This window comes from Aquarana catesbeiana, linkage group LG01 (genome assembly GCF_042186555.1).
Source record: "Aquarana catesbeiana isolate 2022-GZ linkage group LG01, ASM4218655v1, whole genome shotgun sequence".
In the NCBI taxonomy this organism is placed as follows: Eukaryota; Metazoa; Chordata; class Amphibia; order Anura; family Ranidae; genus Aquarana; species Aquarana catesbeiana.
Genome location: NC_133324.1, coordinates 260,560,949 through 260,582,391, shown reverse-complemented (window position 1 = coordinate 260,582,391; position 21,443 = coordinate 260,560,949). Strand labels below are relative to the sequence as shown.

At 44.4% G+C, this 21,443-nt stretch overlaps 1 protein-coding gene across 1 annotated transcript in view; it reads right to left on the bottom strand.

Moving 5' to 3' along the window:
- Window positions 1–21,443, bottom strand: part of PIWIL1 (piwi like RNA-mediated gene silencing 1) — a 766,743-nt gene that overhangs the window by 257,229 nt on the left and 488,071 nt on the right. The window contains exon 14 of the mRNA XM_073597707.1: window positions 4,914–5,101. Coding sequence (XP_073453808.1) covers window positions 4,914–5,101 — 188 coding nt within the window. The remainder of the gene's footprint in view (window positions 1–4,913; window positions 5,102–21,443) is intronic.

Below are 21,443 nucleotides of genomic sequence, written 5' to 3'. Positions count from 1 at the left end.
ATCTTTCCAATGGACTCGAGTCCGGTCGAAAGATCTGCTCGCCTGTGTGCTAGTCTGACGGATGAAAAACGACGCTAGGGCAGCTATTGGCTACTGGCTATCAACATCCTTATTTTAGTCCAATTGTACGTCATCACGTACGAATCCGTAGGACTTTGGCGTGATCGTGTGTAGGCAAGTCCATTCGCTCGAAAGTCCGTGGGACCTTTGATGCCGAAAAGTCCGCCCGTGTGTACACGGCATTAGACATGCTTACCCCAGCCCAGTCACTACACACAGAATCAGGTTCTGACTCCTACAACCTTGGCAGACAGATAAATTTAGCCACACTCTTGGGCACCTGTGATGCAGGACCAAGTCTCAGAAAGATTTTAACCAATATAAATCTGCCCTTCAAAAATACAATTCCTGCTTCCACTGCACCAAGCAGACCTATTTTATCACACCCATTATCAACTTATCATCCAACTCTTCTCTACCTTCAACTCTCTACTTTGTCCTCTAGTAGTGCCTCCACTCACCACCTCACTTACTGCCCAGGAGATCGCCAATCACTTCAAAAATAAGATTTGATAGAATTCGTGATGAGAGCTCCACTGTACAGATATCTCCCCAACTTATCACTCCATGTCCACGGTTACACTCATTACATCCCTCATTAAACCTCGCTATTATAGGAGAGGTTGCTAAACTTTTTTTTGTTCTCCTAAAACTCAATCTTAATTACTAACGGCTTAAACCAATGGACACTGTTCTGTTCTGTACTCCTGGACCTCTGCTGCCTTTGACACAGTGGGCCACCCCGTCTCCTTGAAAAAAATTCCACTCCTTTCACCTCGGTGACTGTACACTTCGATGGTTCTCATCCTAATCCCATCGCACATTCAGAATCACTTACAATTTTACATCCTCCTCTCATCTCCCTTACTCCGTCGTCAGGGTCCCCCAAGGTTCTATTTTTGGACCTTTTCTCCATTTACACCTCTTCCCTGTTGATAGCCTCCCATGACTTCCAATCCCATTTCTACGCTGATGACACCCAAATCTATCTCTATACCCCACAGCTTACTCCATTAGTCTACACACGCATCTTTAATTTACTAACAGACATATTAGCCTGGATGTCACGCCACTTCCTCAAACATAATCTATTCAAAACTGAGCTCATATTTCCTCCCATATGTGCCTCCTCCCCTGACTTCTCTGTCAAGATTGACAGTACAACCATCAACCCGTTCCCGCATGTCAAGGTGCTAGGAGTTATTCTGAACTGTCCTTCTGGCCCCACATCCAATGACACTAGAAAGCTTGCCGCCACAACCTATGCAACATCTCCAAAATACACCCTTTTCTAACCAATGACACCACAATCTTTCTAATTCACTCCCTGGTCATCTCTCATCTTGACTACTTTAACTCCCTCCTCATTGGCTTACCTTTACATAGGATATTCCTTTTCAGTTCTTCATAAATACTGCTGTTAGATTTATTCACCCGATATCCCTCTTCAGTTCTTCATAAATGCTGCTGTTAGACTTATTCACCTTACCAACTGTTTAGTATATGCTATTGCTCTCTGCCAATCCCTCCACTGGCTTCTGCTCACCAAACAAATTAAATTCAAAATACTAACAACTTACAGAGCCATGCATAACTCTGCCCCCAGCTACATCACTAACCTAGTCTCAAAATACCAATTGAATAGTTTTCTAAAGCCTTGTACACACGGTCAGATTATTGGATGAATTTTCGTCAATTTTGGTTTGATGTTAGTCTCAAATTGAAAGTGAAAAGCGTACACACCATCAGAAATTTTCTGAAGACAGAATTCAACGTCAGAAGTGACGTAATGTGTTGAATTGTTTTGTATGTGTTCTTTCATTTCTGAGCATGCCTACTTCTTGCTCTTCAGATTTTTTTTTGTCAGAAAACCGTACTAATGAAAAGAAAAACGGACGTTGTGGTTACATCAGACAAAAATTTTCAAGCCTGCACATCCAGTTTTTGTCTGCCGAAAATTCGTAATCAGCTGTCAAAAGCAGCACACTGACGATCAGAAAATCGTCAGATCGTTCATCGGACAATGTTTATCTTCAGATTTTCTGACCGTGTGTACGGGTCTTTAATTTCTCCCAAGACCTCCAGCTCTCTAGCTCCCTTGTCACTTCTTCGCATGTTCCCCTCTGGAGTGCATGTGATCAGCACTGTCAAGAGAGGATCAGGGATCCTGCAGTCTTATATTATAGCACAGTGAGAGCAATATAAAACCCCTCCTACAAGCTTTAACCAGACCAGTGTCGTCACTATGGGTGCAGACCGCACCCGGGTGACACCAGGGCTAGCGCTACCATAAACGTGAGCTGTCCGCCAGTGGGGCACCAGAAGAGGTAGGAGCTGTGGCTCATCGAAGGTGCAGGTGGCGGAAGCGGCCGATGCAGTATCTCAGCTCTGCCTCACTCCGACACCAAATTTCTAAGGGCAGATGGAGACTTTGCTCCTGTGTCGGGCTGTAAGTGTCATTCTCCCATCCTGTCACTACTGTTCTCAGCCCTTTCCTCACTCCACCACCTGTCCAATCCCACACTTCGCCTTCCATTTGTGTCCACCCAACCCCACCTAGACTCCAACCCCCTGCATCCAATGCCTGCAGTGAGCTGTGAAAGGTTCTGTAAGCAGCAGGGCAGGAGATCTGAAACAATAGCTGCCCAAGGGGGAACCAGCCTGAGTGGGGGTATGCATAATTGGTGAGCAAACCTTTTACACACAGAACAATCCCCCGTCTCCCCCACCACCTTTTGCTCTGCCTTCTTCCTCCCTCTCAACTTTCTCCCAAACACTCGCTCTCTTCTCCCCCCCTCCTCTCTTCATCTCTCCCCTCTTTTACTAAACCCTCTCTCCCCCTGTCATCTGTTTTCTTTCTTCCCCCTCACTCTCCCTCTTTTTCTTCCCTCCTGATCCCTTTCTCTCTCTCTATTCTACCTCACCCCCCCTCCTCACTTTCACCCTGTCTCCCCTCTGCAGCCCCCACCCCCTTCTACCCCCTCAGATTTTTCTCCCTCTGTACCACCCCCTTTTTTTCTTACTCTCCCTCCACGCTCCCCTTTCTACCCCCCCCCCCCCACCAATATCTATTTTCTTCTCCTTTCTCTCTCTCTAACCTTTCTTCCTCTAACCTCTTCCTCCTCCCTGTCTTTTTCTCTCCTCCTCTCACTCTATCCCCTCTCCTCACTTTCTCTATATTTGCCTCCCTCCATCAACTCTCCAGCCCCCCCCCCCTTCTCTCTCACATATGTCTTTTCTCATTATATACAGACCAGTCTGTACCCTGTGGACACCATACTGTACATTATATACAAACCAGTGTATATAACATACAGTACAGTGTCAGAATACAGACTGGTTTGGTATTGTACTGTACATTATGGTGTCATCAGGTTACATACTGGTCTGTATATAATGTACTGCACAGTGCCAAGTTACAGACTGGTTGGTATATAATGAAGTATGGTGTACATATAATGTACAGCCTGTATCCTGACACTGAACATTATATACAGACCAGTATATATAAATCCACTTCAGCTCCGGAAGATTTACCCCCTTTCCTGACCAGGCCATTTTTTGCCAAATGGCACTGCGTTACTTTGACAATTGTGCGGTTATACGACACTACCCAAATACAATTTTTTATTTTTTTTTCAAATAGAGCTTTCTCTTGGCGGTATTTTATCACATCTGCATTTTTTTTTTTTGGTTTTTTTTTGCGCTATAAACAAAAAAATATCTGACAATTTTGAAAAAAATATATATATTTTTTTTACTTTCTGCTATAATACATATAAAAAAAAAAAAAAAAAACTAATTTATTCATCAGTTTAGGACAATATGTATTCTACATATTATTGGTAAAAGAAAATCTCATATATTGATTGGTTTGCGCAAAAGTTATAGCATCTACAAAATAAGGGATAGATCTATGGACTTTTATTTATTTTATTTTTTTTTTGGTAATGGCAGCAATCTGCGATTTTTAGCAGGACGACATTGCGGCAGACAAATTTTGACCAAAAGTGACACTTTTTTGGGGACCAGTGATATTATTACAGTGATCAGTGCTATAAAAAAAAATGCACTGATCGATGTAAAAATGTCACTGGCAGGGAAGGGGTTATCAAGGGGTTTACTGTGATCCCTTGGTGTGTTCTAACTGTGTGGAAGGTGAGCTTACTAGAACAACACAGAGATTGCTGTACTGATCACTAGGAACAGCAGATTTCAGTATTGTCCCATCAGAATGGGGATCTGCCTTGTTTACATAGTACCGCGATTGTGGGTGACCGGCGGACATATAGTCCGCCGGACCCACGGCTGCCCAAACTATCACATGCATGGACTGACGTACAGGTATGTCAGTTTGCGCAGCCTAGCCGTAGTATATATGCGGAAGGCGGTTGGCAAGTGGTTAATCTCCTAACCGTACTATGTATGCAGATACTGTATATAGTAAGCATAAATACTGTACGTTGTACATTATGTCACACTCACTGGTAAAATCATTGATTATCCAGGAATGGTCTACAATTATTTTGTTTGCCTGTGTCCAAACTTCCCGTAGGCATCCGTAAAACCAGTCTATCTGAATTGCAATGTGTCTCAATGGACGAGAACGAAAACACCATATTTTAACTTTTACTTTTCAATATGAGTGCCAGGTTCTCTAAGCAGCAATGCATTCAACATAAATGTAAATTCAAGTAACAATCTTGATTGAAGGGCAGATCCTAATATTTAAAACTAATTCAAATATATACATATATATTATTACATTGTGTATATATAACTATAGTGAAGGGTTGGTTTAGCTACTGTATATACTAACCATACATTATTCAAAAAACGTCAGCAACACTTACATGATCGCTTTACTCATTCTAATGCCCATTTGTTGCGATACTTTGAACAAGTTCTGTGTTAATATATTAGCTGCATCGTAGTTTCTCCGAGCATATACCAACAACCAGTTGTCCAAGTGTTTCACATGGATTAGGCTGGGCCCTCTCAATTCTCTTGACCAGTCTGCATCATAGGGATTATAATCTGCCTAGAAAAAAATTCATTATAATGGAAAAAAGTAAAAAAAAGCAATACTAACACTTGTTCGCTTTCTTTTTACAGACATTACTACTGTTTAGCCAGATAATGAAAGCTTCAGTACAGATGTTGGTTTCTTCTGATATACATTTTACCAAGTATGAGGAAAAAAGAGTAATTTTGACTTATCTGTAACTTCTATGACTTGGAGTACAGTACAGGACACAGGCTTGGTATTCAAAGTCCCTGGGTTTTATACTCATACTTTCAGGTGACAGGACACTTGCAAAGTATTTGAGGAAATCCCCCTAGGCACCCTGCACAACTCCATGACTCTTCAGATTTGTAGCAAACAATAACCAGAAATAGATTTGAGCACACCCACAGATTTGGACACAAAGGAATATTATAAACCTATCATCACATCCTGTCCTCTGAGACACAACTCCTTATGAAGAGTTTGGGCTTTTGTCCTAATGAAGACTTTGATCAATTTGATCTTATCAAACACTTACCTTTATTCACCTGTAAATTGTTACAAAAAAATTTGTAAATAGGGAAGTCAGTGATCCAACACCACTAAACAAAGATGAAAGTAAAACTATTGACCGACTTATATCTCTTTTGGAGGAAAGCGATCAGACAGATTTAATAGACTGTATCGATATTGAACAACTTTTACACAAATGTGGTGGTTCAGGTAAAGAAGCTGCACCTATTAAATTCACATTGAAGAAAAAATCTGAACACTTTCCCCCACCAAGTTCCAACCTCAATGTGGGTGACTTCCTAAAACTCGTGTAAAGCAACATTGAAAAAAATGTCTACCCAATCAAAATATAAGGAGAAAAATTTAACAAACAGTTCTATGATCTCGTGGACACAGCTTTCGGAAATGGCACCATAACCAAAAAAAGATTTGGGAGTTCATATGCATTGAATTCCCAAGGACGCCCACCTTTTACTCCCTTCGAAAAGTACATAAGAATATTTCCAAACCTACGGACCCCGGCCCACTGTCTCTGGCAACGGATCCATTACGGAGAACTTGAGTCGACAAATATTTTAGTACTGATGTTTTGAGCCTCTCTACCTATGTGAAGGATACCATTCATTTTTCACACATACCCACATATGCATTGTTAGTCACCATTGATGTAGAGGCGCTGTATAGTTCCATCCCTCATGAATTAGGATTAGCAGCCATCAAACACATTCTGTACCAATGGGGACATGAAGAGTGGGCCTACAATGACTTCATAATTCAATCTTTAGAATTTGTGCTGCATCACAACTTTTTCACCTTTAATGGTCCCCCCACTAACTCCAGGTGCAGAGGGTGGCGATAGGGACATGCTGTGCCCCATCGCACGCCAACCTGTACCTGGAGGAGTGGGAACACAAGCTCATGTCTGATGAACAGCTGTCGATGTATAAGGACCACATTATCATGTGGCACCGATGCATCGACGGGTTCATGATATGGGGTGGCCCTGAGGAATTACTACTCAAATATCTAGAAAGACTAAAAAGGAATGAATTCAAAGATACTTTTAACATCCGAAGGAAGTAGTGACCTTTCTTGACAACACAGTTATTCATGGCGGTGATGACACACTCATGACTAGGCTGTATCGTAAACCGACAGCGGGAAACTCCATTTTACACGCCTCGAGTTTTCACCCCAAACCTTTATTGACCTCTTTCCCTTATGGTCAATACTTAAGAACAAGGGGACACTGCTCAGATGAGAAATCATTGCAGCAAGAAGCAAAAATACTCCAAATGAGGCTTCATGGTAGAGGCTATACTAAAACCTATCTCAAAAAAGCTTACAAAAGGGCAATAAAAAAACAATAGACCTGAACTTCTATATTGCACTAAAAAAAGATAAAAACAGACAACACCACTAGAATAATTATAAAATACTCAAACCAACACTCTAAAATAAGGAATGTCATACAAAAGTATCGGCATTTGCTGTCTATGGATCCCAATATTGGGAGATTTGTATCCAATACTCAGTCTATAACATTCAAACGGCCAATTCTATCAAAGACCATATTATTCAAAGGGGAGACGGTACGAGACCCGTTTAAACTTAAAGAAACATATACATGTTGAGAATGCAATTATTGCAGGTATATACACATAGGTGCCTCATGCAATTTACCCAATGGAAAAATGTTCAAAGCAAGACATTATGCAAACTGTAAGACTTGCGGAGTGGTTTATTTAATGCTCTGTGATTGCGGTGCATTCCATGTGAGGTTGAGTTCTGGAGGATTTATAGACACATTCGGTGCATGCAGACCTGCGATCCTGAGCTGCCCCTCGGCAGACATGTGGATGTGCTGCACGGTGTAAAATTTGTACATCCTTTTCCAGGCCTAAATGAAGCAGTCAATTACAAACCCTTCCTGGAGGGCTTTACCTTGGGTAGTATGGAAACCTGAACGTCCTTCTCAACCTCTGTTTCTATACACATTTTCTGTCATGTTCCATTACATGTATTTCATATGTCTGTTGGGAATCTGTATTTAACATGCGGTTCATTGGGATGTCCTCACCCCATGATCTCACTGGCAATTACAATCAATTGCTTTATCTCCATTCCCTTCCCCTTTGTCCACATTTCATGATTATATAGTTTTCATTTTTTTTCATTCCCATTTATATTTATTTTATGTATTTATTTTATATAGTATTTTTTTTTATTTTTTACTTATTACATTCATTTATATATTTTTTTTTATATTAATTATTACCAATTTAGATTATTTACTTATGATTTTTTTGCTCCCCTCTTTTTTATTTTCTCTCCCTTTCTATTTTTCATGATCTTTGGGGCTGCTTCAGGTGAGCTCTGTACCATGCGCATCCGGCATGCGTGGGTCGTCTGACCTGGGGTTCTGAGATCAATGGTGTCCCCATTCTTTCTTGTGGATGGCTGACCATGTCAGCCTTCATTTTGGCGCTGGCCTTTCCGGGCTCGGGTGGCCTTGGGCTCATGTGACATCCTACAGCCCTGACTCCTCCCGGCCAGGTGTTGCTATGCAACATGGGGACCGGTGCTTGTGTGTCGATGCGTGATGTCGTCCGGCTACATCATTGGTATGGGTGGGGCGCCAATCGCCTGGGGGACCAAGTGCAATGGCTAGTGATGAGAGCTTTCTGCCCACCCACTCAGGGGGAGGCACTCTGCACTAATGAGTTATATAAAGGGGTTTGATCAGCACCCATCTTAAATGACCATTACTTTTCCACATGATGTGATGCAGGTTCACAAGACAGATCCATCCAGGTATGTCTATTGTTGGTGCTGTTGAGCTGCGACTATCTGGTAGATGCTGTGTGCATTATTTCCCTTTAAGAGATATTTACTCACTGCCTTATGTGTTTTATGCAGCTACTGATGTCTTGGGGTCATCTGTGTTGCGGCACGGAGAACCACTCAGCCTATGTTTTACTTAGTGCATATTTGTGCCATCACACCTTGGATTGAGAATCTTTAGGTAGGTTTCTGTATATGCAAATGGGCCAATGCTTCATAAATAGCACTACGCAATTGTAATATATATTATAATTTGTTGGAAATGTATCTACTTGGTTCTCTAGATACTACACTGTATACCTTACTGGGTCTGTTTGGCTTACAGCAATCAGCATCTGCACGTCACAATCGTAAAACTTGTCTCTGTACAACCTGGAAAAACACTATCATCAAATTTTTTTTAGGTATGTTGCTGGATAGGCACATAGGCTATTTTTCGATATCTCCACTCTGACATAGATATATTACATATTTAATGTGTGTGTGTGTGTGTGTATATATATAACATTTCTCTACTCTCCCCCCCGTAACATCATCTGGTTCCAGTATGCACAGTTTTGGGCCTGCTCTTTGTGCCTCTGGAGATTCATGACAATTTGATGGCCCTACATAATTTTTTCTTTTGTTTTAATTTTGTTGGCCTATGTTTAATCATGCATCTGAGGACATTGTAAGTATTGAAACTATGCTCTTTACTGCTACGGCAGAAGTCATCGTTTGTACAATTTAATGAAATGTTTTTTAACCCTCCTCTCATTTTCCTTGTCCTTCATTGTCCTCTCCTCTCATTTTCATATCTATTCATACATTTTTTCAACTTTATGTGAATATTGCTCTTTTTGATTAAATTAAACTTTGGTATTTTAACCCCTTCCCGCCGACCGTACGCAGATGTGCGGCCTCGGCTTTCGGGGGTTATACTGGGATGATGCCCGTAGCTGCAGGCATCATCCCGGTACCATTTTTTAGAGCCGGCGATCAGCTCTCCAGGGATAACAACCAATGCGGCTAAAAGCCGCTTGGCTGTTATCCCGGAGAAGCGGGAGGGGACGTCCCCTCCCCGCCGCTCTCAACGGGCCTCCCGATCCACCGGGGGACGCAATCAACAATCCGCCGACACCGGCAGCTAGCCACAGACTGGAACAAAGCCGGAAATGGCTTTGTTCCAGTCTCCTGAATGTAAACACGGAAGCGACGTCATGATGTCACTTCCCGTTTACTCGGCAGCCAATGGCGCCGGTTTTAAAAAAAATATACAGTATTCAGAATCGCCGAAAACAGCAATCTGCATACTTTGAAGTGCAAAGGAGGGATCGGGGGTCTTTTAGACCCCCGATCCCTCCATAAAGAGTAACTGTCACCACCTATTACTGTCACAAGGGATGTATACATTCCTTGTGACAGCAATAAAAGTGATCACATTTTTTTTTTAAAAACACAATTTATTAACAGAAAAATAAATAAGAAAAAAAATTTGTTTTTTTTTTTTTTTTAAATCGTCCCCGCGAGCTCACGCAGCAAAGAAAACGCACACAAAAGTCGTGCCCGCAAATGTAAACGGTGTTCAAATCACACATGTGAGGTATCACCACGATCGTCAGAGCGAGAGCAATAATTCTAGCACTAGACCTCCTCTGTAACTCTAAACCTGGTAACTGTAAAAAAAAATGTAAAGCGTCGCCTATGGAGGTTTTTAGGTATCGTAGTTTGTCTCCATTCCACCAGTGCGTGCAATTATAAAGTGTGACATGTTTGGTATCTATTTACTCGGCGTAACATCAACTTTCACATTATACAAAAAAATTGGGCTAACTTTACTGTTTCATTTTTTTAAAATTCATGAAAGTGTCCCTTTTCCCAAAAAGTTGCACTTAAAACACCGCTGCATAAATACCATGTGACATAAAATATTGCAACAATCGAAATTTTATTCTCTAGATTCTCTGCTTAAAACAATATATATAATGTTTGGGGGTTCTAAGTAATTTTCTAGCAAAAAAATACGGATTTTAACTTGTAAACGTCAAATGTAAAAAATAGGCTTAGTCATAAAAAGGGTTAATACGAGTTACTCTCTTGAGCCTTTAAAGTCCCATCCCTAAGGGGGAAACAATACTTTTCTTTTTTCCAAGCTATAACCAAGGAACATCAGAGAGGGTGTCCTGAGTCCTGTACTGTTGTCCAAGATACTGAACTTAAAAGTCAAATTATCTCTCATTTAATCTCACAGTACAGGACACAGGCTTGGTTTTCACAGACCCTGGGACATCCCCAAGCAATGAAAAATAAAAATGTGGGCAAAGCCAACCGCAAAACAGAACTGAGCCAACAGGCCCAATACAGACAAAGGCTCCCAACTTCAGAGTTGAACTGTGAGAACACAGATGCTAAAAGCTGCATCCACAGAGGATTAGACATCCACCTGGCAGGATTTTGAAAAGATATGAGCAGCAAACCAAGTGGTGGACTTACAATGATGGGCAACAGAGGCATGATGCCAGAATACCCAAGAAACATCCACCAACTAGGTGAAGTGACCACATAATAATGCATAAACAGCTTGTTGTTGAGTGTAGGCTCATAAAATGAATCAACAAATCCATCTAGCGATGGTTAATATATAGACAGCAGGTTCTGAGGGTAGGACATGTAGGAAGGATGTTTTCCCTTTAGAAGAAGTGGCTTGGAGGTAGACTCTGATGGGAAGACTATTTTTTTTATTGAGATAAAAGACTGACACCACCCTAAGAAATAAGGATAGTCAGTGGTGCAAGATCACCAAGTTTGGAGGCATGAGAGCTGCCAAGAAGGCTACTTAGAGGAGAGGTTATATTAGATTTCTCAAAGAGTTGATTGTAAAGTCTTGTTTATTTAAAAAAAAAATGGGATTATTTTCTACTTACCGTAAAATCCCTTTCTCTGAAGTTCATTGACGGACACAGCATTCTTAGTCTTAACCTTAGGGTTATATTGCCACCTTTAGGAGTAGGACTAGGCAGAACATAAAAAAAACAAGCACGAGGGGCGTGGCTTGACGCGCGGCGAGGATGGTCGCACACTAACTGAGCTCCGCAGCACACACAGCCGTCCGCAACCTAATACCCGACCCAGAGCCACCAGATGCCGGGTAAGAAGCTGCACTACACACCTAAATCCCGCCCGAGACGTGGATCGGTGCTTCACTCGGCTTCTACGATTCCGGACATCTTTAAAGCTAAGCAGCTCTCTGGCGGCGATACGAGATCCAAGATGGCGCCGGCTCACAACGAGGAGGAATACAGCGAAGACTCCCAGTCGGCTCCGGAGGATTCAGGCAGGGGTAAGCATAAACCGGATCACCCCCTGACGTTCGCCGACATGTCCCTGATAGCCGCAGACATCAAAGCCACTTTCTCCGCTGCCATCACAGACCTAAAGACCAGCATGCTGGTTATCAATGAGAAAATAGCGGCGGCAGAGGCCGCGGGAAGACACAGAGATAAGGCCATAGGCAGGCTTGAAAAGGCCTCACTGACGCAATCCCAGCACCTAATAAACATGAACAGACATATAGAAGACCTCGATAACAGGGGCAGAAGGTGCAATATCAGGGTGAGAGGGATTCCTGAATCAGTGGAACAGGCCCAAATAGCTCCAGCACTTCAGAGGGTATTCAACAGTTTATTAGAGAGACCTGAGGACATGGAGATTGACTTTGTCAGAGCTCACAGAGCCCTTAGACCGAAAGGCCCGGACACAGCTCCTCCAAGGGATATTATATGCTGCCTGCAAAGCTTTGTGCTAAAAGATGAAATAATGCGGAAAGCAAGGAGAAATGAGAGAATTGTTTTCAATGGTGCAACGATCATGCTATTTCAAGACCTGTCTCAGATCACTTTGCAAAATAGACGCGCTTTGCGCCCTCTGCTGGAGAAAATAAGGGAAAAAGATCTCAGATACTCCTGGCGATTCCCTTTTGCTCTGATGGTCTCATACAATGGTCACCAACACACCCTGCGCACCCCCGCTGACCTCCCCGAATTTTGCCGCGCTCTAGATATGGATCAGATAGACCTACCAGAGTGGTACGCTGATTTCATCCGGACACCTATTGAAAGAAGTCCACCGAGCTCACCCCTCTCCTCACCTGACAAGAGACTGCCCAAGAAATCCAAATACAGCAGATCTGGAAACGCCAAAATGGGAACCCCGAGAAGATCCGCAGAAGAAGCCAGATTCCAGGAGGATGAATGATATGACGCTCGTATCCCAATTTGCTGTTGGTGTACACTAACGTTTGCACAGTTTTGTTGTTCACGGATGCTTTGCAGAAACTTTAAGCATGATAACTCTCGTTTACATTTGCTTTGAACACACCCAATCTCCTCCCACATTCTTAAATCTCAAGATTCCCTGCACAGATGTGCGACTTCACAGTTTTGCAGCTGTTCTTATTCTACAGGTTCATCTTAAGTTACAATTGAAGACGAGCTGTTCTCACAAGACGGAAACATGGATCTCCCAAAGAGGACGATAATACTCTTAACACCCCATTTGATCTCTCTTTATTCGTCCATAGAGAACTTTAGCCTTAGTTCTGAATTTGAGGTTGGGTCTCAGCCCTGACCCTATAAGACATCCCACCACTTCAACCCGAATTTTTGATTAATACCTGGGTTGGGTATACAATGGTTCAGTTTTTTTTTCTTTTTTGTAATTTAGCTAATCTTCGTAAGGCTGTGTGTGACTCGATAGAGTTCTCACTCAAACTTAATTTTACACATTTACTTACTTAGTTGGTGTGCCCCCGCTTGGTCGTTGACGACTCCCTCTTCCCCCACAAAGTGGCCCAGTGACCTGACTGCGGGTTTCAGGGTTCACTACTATACCCAGTGGGCTCCCCCTCTGGGGCGGTAGGAGCACGCCCTAGTGAGGGACCCCCCAGTATCTTATTTGCTCCCTCAATCTACTCTTCCTCTTTTTTTTTTATCTACTTCATCTACCTTTTCCCTTTTTCTACCCCCCACCCCCCCCCCCCTTTTGTTCTAACCTACTCAGACCTACCCCAATTGGGATTAAGATCGAGAGTCTGTAATAATAATAAAGTGTATAACCAGGTCTCTGTAGTTGTCTCCTTGCAGATTGACCTCGAAGCCACCTCCTCCTGACCTCCCACCATGGCCTACTCATCGCTGGGGAAAAACCCTCTGATCATCTCACACAACGTAAGAGGACTGAATGTCCCTGAGAAACGCACTTCCCTTCTAAGGGAACTCCAAAAAGGTAAGCCGCAAATTGTTTACCTGCAGGAAACTCATTTTAGGACACATCATGTCCCTAAACTTACGAATTCCCACTTTACAAGGGCATTCCATGCTACAAATAACGACTCCAGATCCAAGGGAGTGTCAATTTTACTAAGCAAAAACACACCTTTTGAACTAACTGAACAACTCTCTGACCCCGAAGGTAGGTTTATTTTTTTAAAGGGATCTCTAGGAGGCACCCCAGTAACTCTGGCAAACGTGTACTTCCCGAATAAGGCACATGTCACGTTCTGCCAACGAATGGTAAAGGAGTTGCAGGGATTTGCCTCCGGCTGTCTGATTCTGGGAGGGGATTTTAATGTCCCGCTCAACCCTCTAGCAGACACGTCCAATGGGAAAACATGCATCACCTACAGAATACTGAAAAAACTAAAGGCACTGCTGCAATCCCTCCAGTTGGTGGATGCATGGCGCTTTCTCCATCCTGAGGATAGAGATTTTACCTTTTTTTCTAGCCCACATGCTAGATATGCGAGACTAGACTACCTGTTTATTTCACAGAGAGATCTCCAGTTAGTAGAGGGGGCACACATAGGACACCAAACGATTTCTGACCATGCACCTATTTCCATGTCACTGGACTTATTAAACCCTCCACAGAAACAACCGACTTGGAGATTAAATACATCACTCTTGACAGACCCATCGCTTCTTCCTACCCTGACTTCTACACTGACCGAGTTTTTTAAATTAAACAACACCCCAGATGTAGATCCTCTTATGATATGGGAGGCCCACAAATGCACGATTAGGGGTGAGTTGATAAGAATGGGATCCAAACGTAAAAGAGAAAAGGAACTTAATATTAAAAAACTGATCACACAAATTAACACCTTAGAGACCTTGCACAAACAGTCTTTATCTACAACCACAGCCACACAACTACTAGAAGCTAGGAAGACTCTACAACAAATATTGGATTCTAGAGCTAAAAGAACGCTATTCTTCAGAAAGAAATTATACTACGAGGCGGGAAATAAAACGGGAAAACTGTTAGCAAGAGCGATAAGGGAACACACAACCTCTAATAACATCCCCGGCATCAGAGGGGCACAAGGTAAAATTGACGTAACAACAGAAGCGATAGCTGATCATTTCCAGAAATATTACACAAAACTCTATAATCTTCCACCACAACACAGAGAACATAATGTGACTGACGACAGAACCCAAATCATAAGGGACTACATACTCAGGAGCGGTCTCCCAGCTCTTCAGGAGTCGGACTCTGCCCTACTAGAGGACCCAATCACGCCACTAGAAATCACCCAGGCCATTAAACATCTAAAAAATGGCAAGAGTCCGGGACCGGACGGTTATTCAGCCATTTATTATAAAACTTTCTTGAACATCCTTAAGAACCCCCTGGCGGCTGCCCTGAACTCCTTGTCCTCACCTAGAGGGGTGACCCCAGATTTTCTTTCGGCCCACATCACGGTGATACCGAAACCAGGAAAAGACCCGTTAGAATGTCCTAGTTATAGACCCATTTCCCTGCTAAATCTGGATGTTAAGCTGTTCGCTAAGATACTCGCTACAAGATTGAGCCCACTACTCCCAGAGCTGATTGACCTGGAGCAGGTGGGCTTTGTCCCTGGAAGAGACGCTAAGGATAACGTCACTAAAGCGCTCCTTCTTGTACATGCAGCAAGAACGAGAGATATCGAGGGTCTTCTCCTGTCCACGGATGCGGAGAAGGCCTTCGATAGAGTGGCATGGGATTTCATGAGGGCAGTTTGTCAACATGTAGGATTGGGCACGCACATGCTCTCCTGGATATCAGCTTTATACCAAAACCCCAAGGCGCAATTAAAAATTAATGGTACCCTCTCTAAACCTGTACATATAGCGAATGGGACTAGGCAGGGGTGTCCGTTATCACCCCTGCTGTTTATACTAACCTTAGAACCCTTCATAAGAACGATTAAGCAAAATACCGCAATAACCGGATTCCGGATTGGGGACGGGGAGTTCAAGGTAGCAGCCTATGCAGATGACCTTTTATTTTTTCTCACGAATCCTACTATCTCCATACCTAACCTACTGAGAGAATTTAATACATACAACTACATTTCAAATTTAAAGATAAATTATTCAAAATCGGAAGCCCTTAACATTACTTTACCAGATAATCTGCTCCGACTGACCACTTCCAATTCACAGTTTAGATGGGTCCCCAATGCACTTAAATATCTGGGAGTCTGGCTTACCCCCCGACTCCAGAACACATTTGAAAAGAATTTTCCTCCACTCCTGAAGAGCTGTGAAAAGAATCTTAAAGACTGGCATCTGGACTTTCTATCCTGGTTCGGACGGGCCGCCATTATAAAAATGATTATTTTACCTAGGTTTCTATATCTAATGCGCACCCTACCAGTCAGAATACCTCATGCCTTTTTTCGTGCACTGAACTCTATAATTTTAAGATTCCTTTGGAACCAAAAAAAACCTAGGATTAGGCTACCCTGGCTGACAAGACCCAAAGATTCAGGGGGGATTAACCTACCTAACTTTAAGCATTACTATTACGCTTCACACTTAACCAGAGTGATAGATTGGCACTGCCATGGCAACATGAAAGACTGGGTCCCCCTGGAGGGAGAGTTGAACGCCCTAACGTTACAATACTACCCATGGATCCCCTGGGCTAGATACCCGCTGAATGTTCGCAAACACCCTATAACTGGCGTCACACTAGAGATTATACACCTACTTGCCAATCGTCAATTGATTACTTCTGACGTAAGCCCACTGACCCCACTAACAGATAACCCAGACTTTGCTCCTGGACTCGGGAACAAACTATTCAAGCCCATAACCCAGGACGCATTTCCGTTACTTACGGGGGACTGTTTTACGGATGACAAAGTTAAAGATTGGACAATACTGAAGGCTGAAAATAATCTGCCACATTTAAGGCAATGGTCTTATTTTCAATTAAGAAGCTACCTAACCAGCCATAATCATAAAGGGGATTTCCTTAGGCCTCTCACGGATCTGGAGTCAGTTTGCCATAGTAGGACCCCTTTAAACAGAGCCATTTCATTTGCATATGCGTTGCTGCAACACCCCAAGAGCGTTGATGATGACGGTCATAGGAGGAGGTGGTCAGAGGAGCTGGGAGAGGACATCTCGGGTGAACAATGGAGGTATGCATGTATTTTTGCCCATAAAGGTTCTATAAACACTAAATCACAAGAGACGAGCTATAAACTACTAATGCATTGGTACAACACACCAGACAAACTGCATAAATGGAATTCTCAGAAGTCAGAATTATGTTGGAGGTGTCAGGATGAGTTGGGAACATTGGCCCACATATGGTGGCACTGTCCTCCTATCGCAAGTTTCTGGTCTACAATAAGAAATATGATTAAAAAAATTACTGAAACAAGAATAAATCTCACGGCAGCTTGCTGCCTTTTACACATAACGAACTTTTCATTCAAACGGTACAAGCACTCTCTGACTAAGCACCTTCTAAACGCGGCTAAATCTCTGATCCCGCTATATTGGAACTCAAAGAGAGTTCCCTCTACAAAAGAATGGCTGAATAAAGTGGATGAGATTTGCGAGATGGAGGACATGCTAGCGCAGGACAGGGGCCACATTGAACGATTTCATAGAACTTGGCAACCTTGGTTCACCTTTAAGTACTCACAAGATTTCACTGCAGTCTTGGCACAAAGCCTGGTATGACTTCTCTTTCACCTCCCATTCCCACCCTTTTTTTTTTTTTTTTTTCTCCTTTCTTCCCCTTCTCCTCATCTCTCTATTTTTATAATAGTTAATATTAAGAAGAAGATAATGTCTACATAAGATGATAAACCAATTGTACACTGGTACACTGTGGATTACTGCAATGTATGTTGTTTAATCACAAAAAGGAGGTAACTACTCCCTCGTAGGATATAGAAGGGGTTTATAAGTTTGCCCCATAACTAACATACAGATTGATGAAACTCAGTTAACTTTCAATTTGGTTCCTTAGACTATATTACATAAGTAACGGTATACTGATGATAATTGCACAAAAATCACTCTGGTGCCTTAAATATCTACCTAATATTGTAACATATCTGTCAAGTAATTGATCTCTGTTGCTTTGTATGCTTATACTTTTATTTTTCAATAAAACAAAATGTAAAAAAAAAAAAAAAAAAACAAGCACAGCACCGCCCAGGGGCGGTCCTTACTGGCAGTGACACCCCACTCTGCTACCAGCAGCTCAGTTCGTCAAAAAGCAGTATAAACATAAATAGGAGGGGTGGGTGCTGTGTCCGTCAATGAACTTCAGAGAAAGGAATTTTATAGAAAATAGAAAAAACTCCCATTTTCTCTTTCGTTCATTGACGGACACAGCACTCTTAGTCTTGACCTTAGGTACGTCCCAAAGTAGTGCCAAAAACGAGGTGTGGGAACACAGAAAAAATAAACTCCACCCACAACAAAAAGAACTCCCCATCAGAAGAGCTGCAACCTCAGATGGCCGCTTGCAAAACCTTGCGGCCGAAGGACGCATCCGAAGATGCACCCATATGTGCACCCATATGCACCCATAAGTGTGTATTGACGACCAGGTAGCCGCCTTACACACTTGGAAAATGGACGCTTGATGTCGGAAGGCATAGAAAGCACCAATTGCCGTGGTAGAATGCGCCGTGACGGGGAAAGGTGGCGCCCGCCCCCTTATGGCATAAGCCTAAAAAACAATCTGTCTGATCCACCGAGAAATGGTGGCCGACGAGACCGCCAGGCCCTTCTTCGGACCAGCTACCGAGACATCCATAGAGTCCGACCTGCAGAAAGGAGCCGTAACAGACAGATACACCCGCAGAGCCCGAACCACATCCAAAGAATGTAAGGCGATCTCCTTGGGGTGCGACGGTCGAGGACACAAGGACGGAAGCACAATGTCCTCATTTAGATGAAAGGCAGATACTACCTTAGGAAGAAAAGAGGGCTGCGGACGCAGCACCGCCTTATCCTTGTGGAGAATCAAATAGGGAGACTTGCATGACAAGGCGGCCAACTCAGAAACCCTCCTTGCGGACGTAATAGCCGCTAATAAGACAACTTTCTGAGAGCCGCTGAGAAAAGATAGCCAGAGCTCATATCTGCCCCTTGATGGTGCTTAGCGCAAGCTTCTGATCAACTCCCCGCTGCAGAAACAGCAGGATCCTAGAAACCGAATATGAATGCGGATGTCACTCCACATCCTCACTCAAGTAGATGTAGGCCTTCCAGGTGCGATGATAAATGTTCCGGGAAGAAGACTTCGTGCCCTTAACATTGTGAAAATCACAGAAGTCGACAGCCCTTGGTCCCTCAGCACCTGGCTTTCAACAGCCAGCTTTTTAAAGCCAGAGACTGTAAAGCAGGGTGGAATATCGGACCTTGAGACAGAAGGTCCTCCTGCACCGGCAGTCGCCAAGGAACATCCGCCACCATCCGTACTACGTCAGCGTACCAAGGACGTCGAGGCAAGTCTGGAGCAATCAGAATTACCAGAATCCCCTCAGGCCTCTACCCTGCGCAGCAGACGAGGGAGGAGTCTGAGGAGGAAAGGCATAAATGAGCTGATAAATCCCCCATGGAGCCACCAGCGCATCTGACGCGTCCGCCCAGGGATCCCTTGACCTGGCCACAAACCTCTGCACCTTCCGATTCAGACGAGAGGCCAGAAGATCCACATCCGGCGTGCCCCACCGCAGGCAAATGAATCAAAACACTTCCAGATGCAGCAACCACTCCCCATTGTCCAGCAACTGACGGCTGAGGTAATCCGCCGAAACACTTCCAGATGCAGTGACCACTCCCCCTGGTCCAGCAACTGACGGCTGAGGTAATTCACTTGACGGTTTTCTACTCCCGAGATGTACACGGCTGACAGAGCCGGCATGCGCCGCTCTGCCCACGGCAGGATGTGAGAGACCCCCTGCACCGCTGCTGAGCTCCTTGTTCCTCCCTAATGATTAACATAAGCCGTGGCATTGTCCGACTGGATCCTGACCGGGCGACCCTGCAGTCACGTGGAAAGGCACAGCCTGATCACCCACAGCTGCAGAACGTCGATCGACAGGCGGGATTCCTCCTGCGTCCAGCAGCCCTAGGCCTTCTGGATGCCCAAAATTCCTCCCCAACCAGACAGGTTGCCATCTGTCGTGATCACCGTCCAATGGAGAGGAAGAAACTACTTCTCGGACCAAAGGGCCAGGGACCTCAGCCACCAGAGAAGCGAAGCCCTGGCTAGATGGCTCACTCGGATTTGACAATCCAGGGATGTCGGAGACTTGTCCCACTTGGACAGGATTTCCCTCTGCAAGTGTGGAATTGAGCATACGGTACCGCCTCGAAAGTGGCTACCATGAGACCCAGAACTCGTATGCAAAAACACAGCGACGACCACTTGCGGGACAACAGTAACCGCACGGCGGAGTGGAGAGTCTGCAGCTTACCTGATGGAAGAAAGACTCTTGCCCTTGAGGAGTCCATAATCAACCCCAAGTACTCCAGGCGCTGGGTTGGGAGCAACACCGACTTATGGAGATTCAACACTCAGCCAAACTTCTGTAGGGTCTGCATGGTGATCGCCACATCCTCCCTCAGTTCTGAGACTGAAGCTGCACGATCCCGCGTTGTCTCAGCAACGCCAGAATCGGAGGCAGCACCTTGGTGAAGACCCTTGGCGCCGACACCAGGCCAAAGGGAAGAGCTACAAACTGACAGTGTGCGTCCCCGACCGCAAACCGCAGGAACCTCTGGTGCCTGACGCATATGGGGACATGCAAGTATGCATCCTTGATGTCCAAGTAAGCCAGGAAATCCCCCTGAGGAAGCGCAGCCACCACGGAACGAACAGATTCCATCCTGAACCCTCATAAAACAAATGACGGCCTTGAGATCCAGAACCGGACGGACCCCTTCTTTCTTCGGAACTATGAACAGATTGGAGTAGAATCCCCGAAACCTTTCTGAAGTCGGTACAGGCACTACCACCCCCCGCAGTAGCAAGTCCTGTACCGCCCCCCAAACAGTGCCTCCCGACAAGACGGGAGAAGATGAAGATTGGAGGGAAAAAACCTGTCTGGCGGACAAGAAAGAAACTCTATCTTGTAGCCTGACAAAACCAGTTTGCAGACCCACTGGTCGGAAAGAAGCGAAGTCCACCGGTCTGCAAACTCCCAAAGGCGACCCCCCCACCCCTGAGCCGTGCGGGGGTGAACCTTCATGAGGCAGCGGATTTGTCCGCAGGCTCAAGCTTGCGATGCCAGGGATGCCTTCGTACCTCTGCAGGAACCTTGTTGGACTGTGAATGCTTACCCGCCGAACCGGGCAGACGAAAAAAAGATTTTGAGTGGAAAAAGAGGGCCCCTGCCTACGATGGGGCTCCTTACCCTTTCTGGACTGTGAGAGTGAAGTACTCTTCCCCCCAGTAACGTCCTTAATAATGTCATCCAGAGGCGCCAAATAGCCTCTCACCTTGGAAGGGTAACTCCGTTAGGGCTTTCTTAGATGTCTGGTCTGCCGACCAACACTTGAGCCAAACCAGCCGTCGCAAAACCACAGCTGACACCGAGGTCCTTGAAAGCAACGGGGCTGTATCCAGGGACGCTTCATGAATGTACTTAAGCCCGTGCACCAACTGGTCTGCCAGTGCCACGCAGACTGGGGAAACCTGCTCATTCCTCAACTCGCGGTGTAACAACTGA